The following is a 13229-nucleotide window of genomic DNA, read 5'->3' as shown; positions in this document are numbered from 1 at the left end:
GACCACTCCATCACCACTACACTATAAGGCCGACACCCGCAGTCTCCCTTCTGGGCCGACTTCTAACAACTTGGCCTAAAAATGGATTTCAGACCCAAAAGCTACTTTAACAAGAAATGAAGTGCCGTTCAATAATTAACAACACAATTGTCAAATGTCAAATATTTACACATTTACACATGCATATATATATATATATATATAAAGGAAAATTAATGAAAAAAGTTGAAAATTTTAAATTTTAACGATAAAAACAAAATAAAAGATAAAATAAATAATATCAGAATTGATTTTTAATATAAAAATATGATTTTTTGTTAAAAAAATAATATCATAAACATTTCGTTAAAATTCCTTATATAAGTGACCACATGATCAATGGCAATGCCCTTTCTTTGATTTTACCCAACCACTTTTCAAAATCTTGGGGTCCCCCAAGACCCACCAACAGGAGAGGAATGCCAAACCATCAAAACCCCATGTGAAATATGTGATCATTGAATCTGATTAATTCCCAACAGTTGAGAGGCTCAGCATGAGCGCCTCGGAATCTTCTCCAAGCTCCCAAATTTCCCAACCCCTTCTGGACCAACAAGAAACCGAATCACAACCCCAAATCAGCCCCAAAAACCCCAAGAAACTAGCCCTTCTCCCACTAGTCTTCCTCATCTACTTTGAAGTCTCTGGAGGTCCTTATGGTGAAGAATCAGCTGTGGGGGCAGCTGGCCCTCTCTTTGCTATCCTTGGCTTCCTCATCTTCCCCTTCATTTGGAGCATCCCTGAGGCCCTTGTCACCGCCGAGCTCTCCACCACCTTCCCCGGAAATGGCGGTTTCGTCATCTGGGCACACCAGGCATTTGGCCCCTTCTGGGGATCCCTCATGGGATCTTGGAAATTCCTCAGTGGTGTCATCAACTTAGCTTCATACCCAATTCTTTGTGTGGACTATCTCAAGCTGGTAATCCCCATTTTTGCTTCCGGCTTACCGCGATTTTTCGCCACACTTATCTCTACTTTAGTTCTATCTTTTCTCAACTACTCTGGTTTGAGCATTGTCGGATACACTGCAGTAGGTTTAGGAATTGTTTCACTTTGCCCGTTTATCTTGATGTCTTTGATTGCAATTCCAAAAATTCATCCAAGCAGATGGATCAGTTTGGGTGAAAAGGGTGTGAAAAAAGATTGGACTTTATTTATCAACACCCTATTTTGGAACTTGAATTTTTGGGACAATGCTAGTACTCTAGCCGGAGAAGTAGAGCAACCCCAAAAGCTTTTCCCAAAAGCACTTTTTTCAGCTGGGATTCTCACATGTTTGGGCTACATAATCCCTCTCCTGGCTGCAACTGGGGCTATTCCACTTGACCAAGAGAGTTGGGTTGATGGATATTTAGCTTCTGCTGGAGAAATGATTGCTGGGAAATGGTTGAAATTCTGGATTGAAATTGGTGCAGTTTTATCTATTATTGGACTTTTTGAGGCACAATTGAGCAGCAGTGCATACCAGCTTTTGGGTATGGCAAACTTGGGGTTTTTACCGAAGATTTTCGGGGCACGGTCCAAATGGTTCAACACCCCCTGGCTAGGGATTCTAATTTCAACAGTGATTGCACTTGCTGTTTCTTTCTTGGATTTCACAGACATCATATCTTCTGCAAATTTCTTGTACAGTTTGGGAATGCTGTTGGAATTCGCTTCTTTTATTTGGTTGCGAGTGAAATTTCCAGCTCTGAAGAGGCCATTCAAAGTTCCAATGGGATTGCTAGGGTTGGTGGTTATGTGCTTGATTCCATCTGTGTTTTTGGTGTATGTTTTGGCTGTCGGCACCAAAGCTGTTTATTTGGTTAGTGCATTGATGACTCTTTTTGGTGTTGGCTGGTACTTTTTGATGAATCTCAGCAAATCAAAGATGTGGTTTGAGTTCAATTTGGGGGAAAAAAAATTGGACTACGAGGAAAGAAACTAGGCTGTTTAATGTTATGATTGTGTACATCTGGTTTTCTTAAGGAAATTTTATATATGATTTTTTCTGTTCTTGGTAATTTTAACAATAGAATGGTACCAATGTTTGAGCCTTTCATCTCGTAATTCGGTATGAACATTGCTTGGTTCCTTACTTGTAAGAAGCCATTTCGCCTTAATTTGCAAATCACAAGTAGACGCATATATTGAAGTGACTCACTCAAATCACAAAATGAAGAGTTTACGCGTTTCAAACTGAGTTGTCTATAAAGAGAAAATGTTCATACGTATGCTGAAGCGACTCACTAAAACCTCAAAGAGACACACTGAAACAACTCACTAAAACCTCAAAGACAAGAGTCCTTGCAAATGTATGTCAAATTATGAGTTGTGTATATCGAGGAAATACTGTGTACTTGTAAGGAGCCGAGTATTTTTCCCACTAGTATGGCATATTGAGTTAAAATGAAGCATGAAAAACCTATGTTCATGTCAGATACGGTACCAATATGCCGTAAAAATTGTGTGAACTGTGAATCTTGTTTGAAAGCAGGCGAGAGAGTGGAATAGGGACAGAAAATTGTAGAGTTCCATGAACAGAGTGTTGTATGTTTATAATTTACTTGGGAAATTATCATAAGATCGAAACAAGTTACAGCAGCAAAACCATACAACTTCATGTCATTTGACATTTTTCTTCGATTTTAATAGAACTGAATATAAACAAATTGTACTTTGATCAATCGTATCTCGATTTCTTTATCACAAAAGAGATTCAATCACGTAAAATCTTCCCTATTCCATGCCATTCGAAATGGTTCACAACTAACAGTCTAACAAGCAATTTCTGGTTGTCATCCTTCTTCAACTTCAATAGTACTGAACACACAAAATTTCTTCGACTTGCAAAATTTCATTAAAAAGTACCATCCGATCCCCGCCACGGTCATCAAACCGCTGATCAAGTACACAGTCTTGGTAGCAATAGCCATAATGAAGACCAAAAACCCAGATGGAATCAAGCACATGATCACCAAACCTGGCATCCTCATCGGAACTCGAAAAGGCCTCTTCAATGTCGGCGACTTCCTCCTCAACCAAAGAAAAGCTGAAAATTCCAATAGCATTCCCAAACTATACAAGAAATTTGCAGATGATACAATATCTGTAAAGTTCATGAAGGAAACTCCAAGAGTGATCACTGTGGAAAGTAAAATTCCGACCCACGGGGTGTTAAACCTCTTGGACCGAAGAGCGAAAAACTTAGGCAAGAACCCTATATCCGCCATACCGAGAAGTTGGTAACCACAACTGCTTAGTTGTGCTTCAAAAAGTCCAATCCCTGATAACACTGCACCAACTTCAATCCAATACTTCAACCATTTTCCAGCGATCATTTCAGCAGCCTCGGCATGAAATCCAGAACCCCATCTAGTTTGATCCACATTAACCGAACCAATCACAGCGAAAAGTGGGAACAAGTACGCCAAGCAAGTAAAGATCACCGCCACGAAAAGAGCCACCGGAAAAGTTTTCTGGGGGTTATCTACTTCCCCAGCTAAAGTACTCACGTTGTCCCAAAAATTTAAATTCCAAAAGAGGGTGTTGAAGAACAAGTTCCAATCTTTCTTCACACCCTTCTGCCCGAGACTCAACCAACGGTGAGGATGAATCTTCGGAATGGCAATCAAACACATCAAAATAAAAGGTGAAAGCGAAGCGATAGCGAGAAGAACAGCAGCATATCCAACAATAGTTAAACCGGTATAGTTTACGAAAGAAAGAATCAGAGTTGAAACAGAGATTGCAAGATACCTAGGCCAACCGGATTCGAAAGCAGGGATTATCTTGTCCATGTAATCAATGCAAAGAACCGGAAATGCTGCGATGTTGATGACTCCGCTGAGAAACTTCCAGGTTCCCATCAAAGAGCCCCAGAAAGGGCCGAAAGCGCGGTCTGCCCAGATGACAAAACCACCATTTCCAGGGAAGGCGGTGGAGAGCTCGGCAGTGATGAGAGCTTCCGGGACACTCCAGATGAATGGGAAGATGAGGAAGCCGAGAATGGCGAAAAGGGGTCCGCCGGCTTTGACTGCAGGCTCTTCCCCATAAGGGCCACCGGCGACTTCGAAGTAGATGAGAAAGATAAGAGGGATGAGGGTGAGTTTCTTTCGGTTTGTGGCGGCGGTTGTGGTCGTTGCGGCGGTGGTGATGGGAAGGTCTTGATGAACCATTGGAGTTTTTGGAGGAGAAGGTTCCACAGTGAACTCTTGGTTTTGTGGCTCGTGTGACAGTTTGCTGAGTCAAAGTCTTCGGCCTGTATTTAACTTAAAAGAAGGTAGAGTCCTATTGGGGATCTTTTTTATTTTTTATTTTTTTGGGTCATTCAAATACGGATGCAGTTGGATTTTGATGAGACGTCAGGCACCCGTCTAGTTCGTTCAAACACACTTAGACACTTGTCTAGATTGCAATTCAGTTAAACATAAAATATATAATTTTTGTTTTTTATTATTTTTTTAATAAATTATAAGAAACTTGTTGTATGCTAAAATGAACACAAATTATATACTTGTTCCCTATATTTTCATTATATTTTAATACTTCATAATATATATGTCATTCTATTTTGTAATTTATGATGTAATTATATATATTTTAAGTATAAACAAACACTTATTTACACGATATTTAATTAAATCTGTCTAGGCCCGGTCTAGGCGCTAGACCGCAGCCCACCATCCGACTAGCGCTTAGTATTTTTTAGAATCTTGATTTATTCAGATTTAATACATGTATTCTTTTTACATTGGATAATACATGTATCTTTCTCATTAAAAACACAAATAACTAGATTTAACCGCACAAATTCTACATTTTATTAATTAAATATTAGAAGATTTACTTTCCCAGCTGAATTCTATCATTTTCACACTCTTTACTGCATAACTACAAGAACCAAGTACCGAGAGAAAGAGTTATACCTGAGCTGATTTTTAGTTTTTTTATTAAAGCGCTCAAATTTTAATTAAACTGCTTTAACTTTATCAACTGTATTATAATTAGTGCTGGATTTTTTTAATGGTTAGGTCTTTCCTCTTTACCTACTGCATCGATCACATTTTTTTTTTTTCATTTTTTTGAGTGCAGGGTAGTATAAAATAACATTTATACTTAAAAACCTATATACATCAACTCTATTGTCTGCTCATAATATATTAATAAGTGTATCAACAAATCACAAAAAAAGCTGATCGTGGTACTAAAAAATTTGCACCAAAATATTGTAGCAAATCTTATTAGGGTTGACAGTCAAAGAAGGCAGCTGCCGTTTGCATAAAAAGAAAGAAGACAGCTGATATTTTCACTGGGGAAGTAAGGTCCATATCAAATTTACGCATATAACAAAGCATGCATTTTTCATATTGTTCGTGTGGGGATTGACATGTCACATGAGCCATGAGCCTATGATAGATTGATACAAGGCCATTCGTGTATTCCATTAAAAATAAAAATACAAAGTCAATAATTCATGCAAGTTGAGAAATTAAGATATGTTTTCCTTGGCAAGTGAATGATTTGTTTTTGTATTTTTTGTGTTGGATTTAGCAAAATTTTCCGGCTATTATTGTCCTTTATAATGGCTTCTAGTTCATGGTGGTGGAGTCAATAGAAATTGGATCCCATCATGATTCACTTTGTGGGGATCTTAGGGATCATCACATCTTAATCATTCATCGTGTATCTTACGATCAGAAATTATTTAACTTTTTAATTTAAATTAAACAAAAATATAATCTGACGAAAACTGGCCGCATAATGTACAATGAACGGTTAGGATATGGAGATCCCTAGGATCCCCACAAAGTGGATATGGAGAAAATCCTCTTCCAACTCAATATCCATCTTGAATGATTGAAAAAAACTAGGAGACATAACTTTTCTTTGGATTAAAGTTTCCCTTTCTTAATGCAACTACGATTTACAAGTGGGTAGGTGGAACACAAGTAACTATTTTTATTTTCTTGTTTTGTTAAAGGAGAAATAAAGTGCAAAATCGAGAACAGTGACATATTAAGATTCATACAATCGATTTCATTTAGTAATATAAGGTTTTGTTGTTGTCGTTGAACGAGAATTCAAACTTGAATACAAAATAATAGAGCATGTTGTACCTTAACCCTAGTGTAGGATTGCAGTTCTTATTAACAAGATGAGAATACAATTCGCATGAGAAGAGCTCAGCACAAATACTGCTAATATATAAGCGAATCCCAAAATCCCGACCACAATTTGAGGCCTAATAAACTAACAACCAAAACCACTAGAACAGACTAACAACTGTTAGTTAAAGACTGACCAATACAAAGAATAAAATGAACTAATATAGTGTCATTAGATAAAATCTTAACATAAAGAGACAGAAATACTATCACGATCAACTGATCTAACTTAAACATGAAAGGGGATGTTTGAATTGTAAACCTCACACCCCAAACTTCAGAGAGAAAAAGCTAAATTCATCTTTGTATTTGAACTTGTTAGACCAAAACTGGAGATCACATTGACCAAGAAAGAAAAAAAAAAAAAAAATATATATATATATATATATATATATTTACCAGACTTGATTTGTAAGGTATTTTGATTATAAAAAAAATTCATTATATATATTTACCAATACAAGATAGAAATGTATCTTCATTTTTTTTTAACACGAAATACTATATATTATCTAATAAAAGAAAAAACATAGAAAAATTAAACAATGTGGTTGTGTTTTGTGAGTATCTTGTATTACTCGTTAAAAAAAATGACAATGGGATTTTTAATTTTTTTTGTTCCATCGCTCCTTGTTTTCTATTTTTAAACTTTTATTTTCTTTGCATCAGTAAAAAAAATAAAAAAAATAAAAAAAGTATAAATAAATAAATGATGCGTTTGCCGGGAGTCGAACCCGGGTCTATTGCTTGGAAGGCAATTATCCTAACCGTTGGACTACAAACGCCCAGATGTTGATAAATCAAGAACATATATCTATTCTTTCATATAAATTTCCAGACTTTCAGATACCATATTGGTTCTCACATCTAAAAATACTGACAAGTTCGTTAATGGCTCCTAGCTACATATTGTGCAATAATGGCACAATTTAGGGTTTATGCTAAGTGCCTAGAATGTTCTTTAAACTCTCTAAAGCCAGGTCAATGAATGTGCAAAAATATTGGTTTGACCGTTATTTTTTATATTAAAATTATATATATCATGCATGGTGAACTTCTTCCTAGTATGCAATGGACCGTCATAATCAACATGATCTTGCCAGTCGTGCGCCTTTCCTTCAACAGAACGCAAAAAACATGATATATATATATATATATATATATATATGTGTGTGTGTGTGTGTGTTGATAAGGTTAAGGTCACCTAGCAGACATTTCTCATATTTCAACCAGACCTTGCTTTGTGTAATTTAAATTGATACACTCGGAAAATGAAAATATAATGTAAGCACGTTTTCCATGTGATATAAAATAAAGACAGATCACATCAACGGCAGATTTTGTTTCACACCTGTCAAGATTTTCGTTGCTGTTTTTTATTACTACTACTATTTTGTATAATTTATTCTACCTAGTACATTGTGACAATGACCGGGTAGACAGTACGTAAGATATGTAAAATATGCAATTCAAATGAGATTCTCTCCCATTATATTTTCTCTTGTTTCCTTTCCCTTTTTCACATTTTATTTTTTGTCTTTACTTTTTTATAAAAAGTTTGATGCATATTGTTGATGTGGTTTAACTATAACTGTTTAGATAAGAGAAAAGAAAAAAAGAGATTAAAAGGACAGAGAATCTTACTATTTTCCTCACCATATAAGATTAATTTATCATATTTTTAAGTTTTTAATTAAACAGTAAAATGTCTAGAAGATGTTGTGTTCATATGTTTAAGACCCATCTCATGTTTCAATCTGTATATATTAACGACGAAGTTTTGAGAAGAAGTGTAATTGTACAATGTGCTCAATATTTTCTCTTGCAACAAAGGCATGCATGAGAGACAGCAATGGAAAATTGCCGCCCCGAAAATATATGGTCTCAGCAAGAAGGGGTGAAGTGGTAAGAGCAGCCAAGCAAATTATAAGCATGCCTGTTTTTCCGGAATTATCGATACAAGGCATTCCCTCTTTTGCTGATTTACAAGTTCAAGAAATCATTCAGAGGCAGTCTCAGACGTGTAATACGGCCACAGAAGGCGGCCGCAGAAAACCACGGTTGGAGCCTGGCTGTGTTGAAGAATCATATGAAAGATGCAGGAAGATTTGTGAAGAATATGGCAAGACGTACTATCTAGGTCCACTGTCCAACTTCATTCTTTTATTTCCCATCAAAACTTGTTAACTATATGTTGCATTACATGATCTTTGCTCGCCAATCTATTTGTCACATTTGCATGACTACTGGTGCATGGTCTTGATTCAGGCACGTTATTGATGACAGAGGAGCGCCGAAAAGCTTTATGGGTTCTCTATGATAATTAACAATTTAACTCTCTATGGTCATATATATAGTAACAAGAAGTTTTTCTCTGGACATAATAGACTATTGATATAGTGTCAATAAGCTGTTGATAAAATTTCAATAATATAAACGTCTCAAAGTATTTTCATCCTTTGTTGATATAAAAATTTATTTTTTAACAAAATCCGAAAGTCCTGCACAAAGAATTTCTATAATAAGTGATGGTGTACATATATAATTTTCAAATCAAGATGAAAGAGGAAGTTTTTATGGGTGGGGGACTCACGGTATGTCCTCAGTCGTTTGGATGTGTGCATTGTATACCGTTATTAAGAAATTAATCTCGCGTGATCCTTTTCTATAAAAACATATTTTTGGGTTATATGCAAAATAATCAACTATACGTTTAAGATCTTGCATCCACTAGAAGTCGTTAGTAGATAAATTTTTTTATTTTATTTTAAATTCTTGTCAAATCGAAATGCATGCAGCTTGGGGCAGGAGGATAGGTGACATTGTGGATGGCCCCGGTTCTGTCTACATGAGCTCGGACGTTCTTGCTATGTGGGAAGAGAGACTGCAAGACATTTTTGAAGGACGCCCGCACGACAAAATCGATATCGCACTGGCTCATACCGTTTTCAGTTTCTCCTTAGACATCAAGGTATTTAATTATCTATTAATGCTACTAATCGTGCTTGGATATTCTTTTCCAAACATGCAATTAATGTATATATTCCATTAGTTTCATAAAAATTATTTACATGATTCTACTCATATACAATATTCTTGTTTGATCATAGCCGTTTAAAGATTTGATCGAGGGAATGCGAATGGACACAAGAAAAAATTCCACTATTGGAATTTTCAAGAGCTATATTTTTACAGCTACTACGAGGGTGGAACTTTTGGCTTAATGAGTGTTCCTGTAATTGGAATTGTACCAGATTCTCTGATTCCTGTTCAAAGTGTATATGAAGGGGCAATTCATTTTGGCACTGCAAATCAACTGACCAACATCCTTAGAGACGTTGGGGAGGAGTAAGCTTCTTTAATATTCATATACATCGTGTTGAGAGTTGTCCAGCGTCGAAAAATGAAGCTTTGCCTGAGTAGTTTATATCATATTGAGCCTCTCTTATTATTGTCAATCATTTTTGGGTTGGATGCTGATGTTCTAAAACACACGTTGGTTTTAATTTCTTTACTCGCTCTATTTATCTCTCCGAGCAATGTCCCTTTTTTTGTTATTTTTTATAGTACTACGCTTGACAGAGTTTATCTTCCCCAAGACGAGCTTGCACATTTTGGGTTATCCAATAACGATATTTTTGCAAGAAAGGTAACTGATTAGTGGAGAGAGTTCATGAAAGAACAGATTCAGAGGAGGGAGTTTCTCAGCTTGACAAGGCTAGCCGTTGACTAGTATATACATATACATAACACTACAAATTTACAATGAATGTATTTGCAGCATTGCATTTGTTACTTGAATTCAAGTAACACACACACACACACACACACACACACACACACACACACACATATCGACTTCCTGTGATGATGTGCAGTACTAATTTTGCAGATATGGTCAGCGTACGTTATTGCTATATCGTGGCATCTTGGATGCTATTGAAGACAACGACTACGATAACTTCACAAGGAGAGCATATGTAAGGAGAGTCAGGAAACTTCTCATGTTACCTTTGGCTTACAAAAGATCTCTATAAAACGGAGCACCAGAACTCACATTCACATCTTGTTGAAATGGAAAGTTATATGTAAATTTGGCTTTTACGTCTCGAATTTATATATAAATCAATCATCAAGCAATTAGTGAGAAATCATATAAAAGTCCTTTTGATAAACAAGCTGAAATTATATGTCAAATTACCAGAATGTGTTTTGTGTATAATATCTGAAGAAAAAATAATATGTTTCGTGTGTATGGAGAATGAAGACATATACTCAAGTTTTTCACCTTGATCGTTCATTTCAGTTTTTAAAACTGAACTTCAAAGCAACCATGAATGTCCTTAACCAACTAAACTACAATAACCACGCATCGTTCTTTTATTCATTCACAACTTACCTTTTGTGTGCTGCTTAACTCAGAAAATAAATAAAAAAATGCGTTTGCCGGGAGTCGAACCCGGGTCTATTGCTTGGAAGGCAATTATCCTAACCGTTGGACTACAAACGCGCAGATGTTCAGTAATCTTAAAAACTTATTTTTGTATTAGTACGAACTCTAATTTGTTCTGCTACGCAACTTGCGTCGGGCTCTGAAACTGCCAGCCATGGAGTCGATTCCTTTGAGGCATGCAGTCTCTGCAACCAATCAGAGCTTTCTACTAAGAAGACAAAGTAACCCAGAGAACCAATTTCAGAGCAGCAGCCAAAGGTTTCACCTTCACACCCCAACTCGGCGTTTTCAAATTCATTCCAAACTCTCTGGTTTTCACTGTAAACAAACACCCACCAAATCCTTTTCCACTCACTGGGATTTCCTTCATTTGAAGAGAGATAAATTCTTTGTTTGGTTTCTGAGAAAACTCAGGAAAATTTGTAAATTTTGGGATTGGCTTTAATGCTTTATTTGTTTGTTTAGAAGTTAAAGACAAAAGGGTTTGAAATGTTATTAGATTTCATTAACTTGATTTTGGATTTTCTTCTGTTTTTTGGAGGCCATTTACTTGTGTGTGTTCGTTTGTGTGTGTGTGTGTGTGTGTGTGTGAGTGAGAGAGAGAGAAAGATAGAGAGAATTGAGATTAATCGGAGGATATGTATAGAATCCAATACAAATATCAAAAGTTTGAATTTTTGGATGCCTTGCCTTTGAAATCTTTGAATTTCTATACTTTTGTCAAATATGTAGCGTTAAACAAACAACATTGGGGGAGGGCCAAATGAAGCGCGGGACATTAGACGTTTCACGTATGCAACTTCTATCAAATCTTCCGTGTACTAAATTTTCCTCTTTTATTCAGATTCCAAGGGCTATGCAAAGCCTTCGCGTCTCTTGCCATCTACAGAAGTGAAAATCTGCACAGATAACTCAGTGGAAAAGCTTTTCTCGGCGATGACGGATCTCAGCCTCTATACAAGTTTAAGTTAGGTACCGCACTAGTAATGTTTATGGCTCAGGTCTCTCTGACTTGAATGCTGGAATCCTCCTTTGCGTGATAGACGAAAATGGTGACTCAATATTACAGAGGATACCGTCGAGTGTTGAGTGTCGTAACAGACCATGCTACAGATTCGAAGGATGGCGTGCTTCACTTTCAAAGAGGTTCTGTTGATCCGTTCACCTTTGAGGGAACTAAGCTTGGAAAAATTGAAGCTGTTTGGATCAGTCTTGAATCAGGTTAGACTTACTAGAATTCGTTTAGCATCCATAGGCTAAGTATAAAACGATGAATGTGCACACCGAAAATTTACTGCTAGCAGATTCACTATATGTACTCTTGTCTCTGGTGTATGCGAACTAGTTGAATTTATATAGGATCAAAAACTGATTTAGAAAACTGTCATTACGCATGTTTTACCAAATCATGCTAACAATTGTTAGACTTTCCAAAATCAGGTTAATGGCGGTTAGGAAGTGTGAGCTTGATCGTTATCTGTGGGCGCCAAAGTTCGTTGGAAGAAAAGGATGAAAATAAAATACTGGTTTTAGTTACAACTTTAAGGCTGAGGATACCTTGCTGGGGGAGGGAAGTGACAGCTCCATGGTACAACTTAGACCTTGTCACCAAGCTATCCGGGGTTGACCCCGTCACCATCTTCACCAAAAGCCTCCCTGAATCAACTCTACCTGTGAGTGGGATATCAAACGGGGAAACCATGAGAGAATACGAGGATTTGAAACTGTCTTTGCTGCTTTACGATGCCATGCTGATCTTTGTTGGTACATCAGTCGCATCCTTCTCAGCTGCGGAAAACATACGCTTTGCATTTTTAACAGGTGGGATGGGCGGCTTCTTTTATCTCCTGCTACTGCAAAGGTCGGTTGATGGATTGCCCGCTGCAGAATTGACTTCCACGAACACAGGACAGACCAACCAAACCTTCGGAGGATCTAAGGTTCCAATATTTGTCCTTGCATTGGCAATTGGTTTCACTTTACTCACAGTGAAGTATGGCTCGGGGGACGTCCCAATCGTATTCACGCCGAAAGAACTCATAGCTGGGATGATTGGATTTCTTGCATGTAAAGTTTCTGTGGTCTTGGCAGCAGTTAAGCCCTAGCCAATAAGTCTAAAGATAAACGAGTGATATATCTTCTGTGTAGACAAGATATAATGGCCTGGATCGTCTTCAACGCATGTCGTTCAAGATAACTCATACTTATCCCAGGCTGTGGGGTTAGGTTTTTTTTTGTGGGATTCGGCACCTGATTTTGGATTCGTTTGGAAATACTTTCAAAATAACTAAAAACGTTTTTTATGAAAATATTTTTTATACCAATTCTTAACAAAAATACAAGTGAATCTCGAAAAAAATACTTGAAGTGCTCATATACTTTTGGAAACCAAAAACATTTTCTCTAAAAACGATTTCATTCATTTTAAAAACACTTCTAAACGAACTATTTATGTCATCTTTTGTTAGAGACTAGTGGGAGTCGGACATGCCCAATTACTGTTTCTTATTGCCCTTTCTGCTTTGGGGGTTGTTTCTGCTTGCCTAAACCTTCATTACCCTCGACGTTGTCATTAAAGCAACAAAAATAAC

General features: G+C 36.9%; 3 protein-coding genes, 2 non-coding genes and 1 pseudogene across 5 annotated transcripts; 3 read left to right on the top strand and 3 right to left on the bottom strand.

Moving 5' to 3' along the window:
• Window positions 1–502: 502 nt before the first annotated feature.
• LOC137741960 (probable polyamine transporter At3g13620) lies at window positions 503–2030 on the top strand. The gene has a single exon (XM_068481666.1). The coding sequence runs from the start codon at window positions 536–538 to the stop codon at window positions 1964–1966; it is 1431 nt and encodes a 476-aa protein (XP_068337767.1). The 5' UTR covers window positions 503–535; the 3' UTR covers window positions 1967–2030.
• A 536-nt stretch (window positions 2031–2566) lies between these two features.
• Window positions 2567–4265, bottom strand: LOC137741961 (probable polyamine transporter At3g13620). Its single transcript, XM_068481667.1, has one exon. It carries the CDS (start codon window positions 4194–4196, stop codon window positions 2817–2819), a length of 1380 nt encoding a protein of 459 aa, XP_068337768.1. The 5' UTR covers window positions 4197–4265; the 3' UTR covers window positions 2567–2816.
• Window positions 4266–6898: 2633 nt separating this feature from the next.
• On the bottom strand, window positions 6899–6970 carry TRNAG-UCC (transfer RNA glycine (anticodon UCC)). The gene has a single exon. It is a non-coding gene; the product is annotated as a tRNA-Gly (tRNA).
• Window positions 6971–7988: 1018 nt separating this feature from the next.
• On the top strand, window positions 7989–10222 carry LOC137743775 (phytoene synthase 2, chloroplastic-like; annotated as a pseudogene).
• A 401-nt stretch (window positions 10223–10623) lies between these two features.
• TRNAG-UCC (transfer RNA glycine (anticodon UCC)) lies at window positions 10624–10695 on the bottom strand. Its single transcript has one exon. It is a non-coding gene; the product is annotated as a tRNA-Gly (tRNA).
• Window positions 10696–11687: 992 nt separating this feature from the next.
• On the top strand, window positions 11688–12743 carry LOC137743260 (uncharacterized). Its single transcript, XM_068483130.1, has 2 exons — window positions 11688–11859; window positions 12094–12743. The coding sequence occupies exons 1-2, from the start codon at window positions 11688–11690 to the stop codon at window positions 12741–12743; spliced, it is 822 nt and encodes a 273-aa protein (XP_068339231.1).
• The last annotated feature ends 486 nt before the right edge of the window (window positions 12744–13229 follow it).

The sequence above is a fragment of the Pyrus communis genome, chromosome 8, assembly GCF_963583255.1.
Source record: "Pyrus communis chromosome 8, drPyrComm1.1, whole genome shotgun sequence".
Classification (NCBI taxonomy): domain Eukaryota; kingdom Viridiplantae; phylum Streptophyta; class Magnoliopsida; order Rosales; family Rosaceae; genus Pyrus; species Pyrus communis.
The sequence above is the reverse complement of the archived record's forward strand: the minus strand, read 5'-3'. Positions and strand labels throughout refer to the sequence as shown.

Coding starts and splice junctions, on each gene's coding strand:
- LOC137741960 (XM_068481666.1), top strand. CDS start 536: ATGAGCGCCTCGGAATCTTCTCCAAGCTCCCAAATTTCCCAACCCCTT.
- LOC137741961 (XM_068481667.1), bottom strand. CDS start 4,196: ATGGTTCATCAAGACCTTCCCATCACCACCGCCGCAACGACCACAACC.
- LOC137743260 (XM_068483130.1), top strand. CDS start 11,688: ATGGTGACTCAATATTACAGAGGATACCGTCGAGTGTTGAGTGTCGTA. Junction 11,860..12,093: donor TTGGATCAGTCTTGAATCAG/GTTAGACTTACT, acceptor AATGGCGGTTAG/GAAGTGTGAGCTTGATCGTT.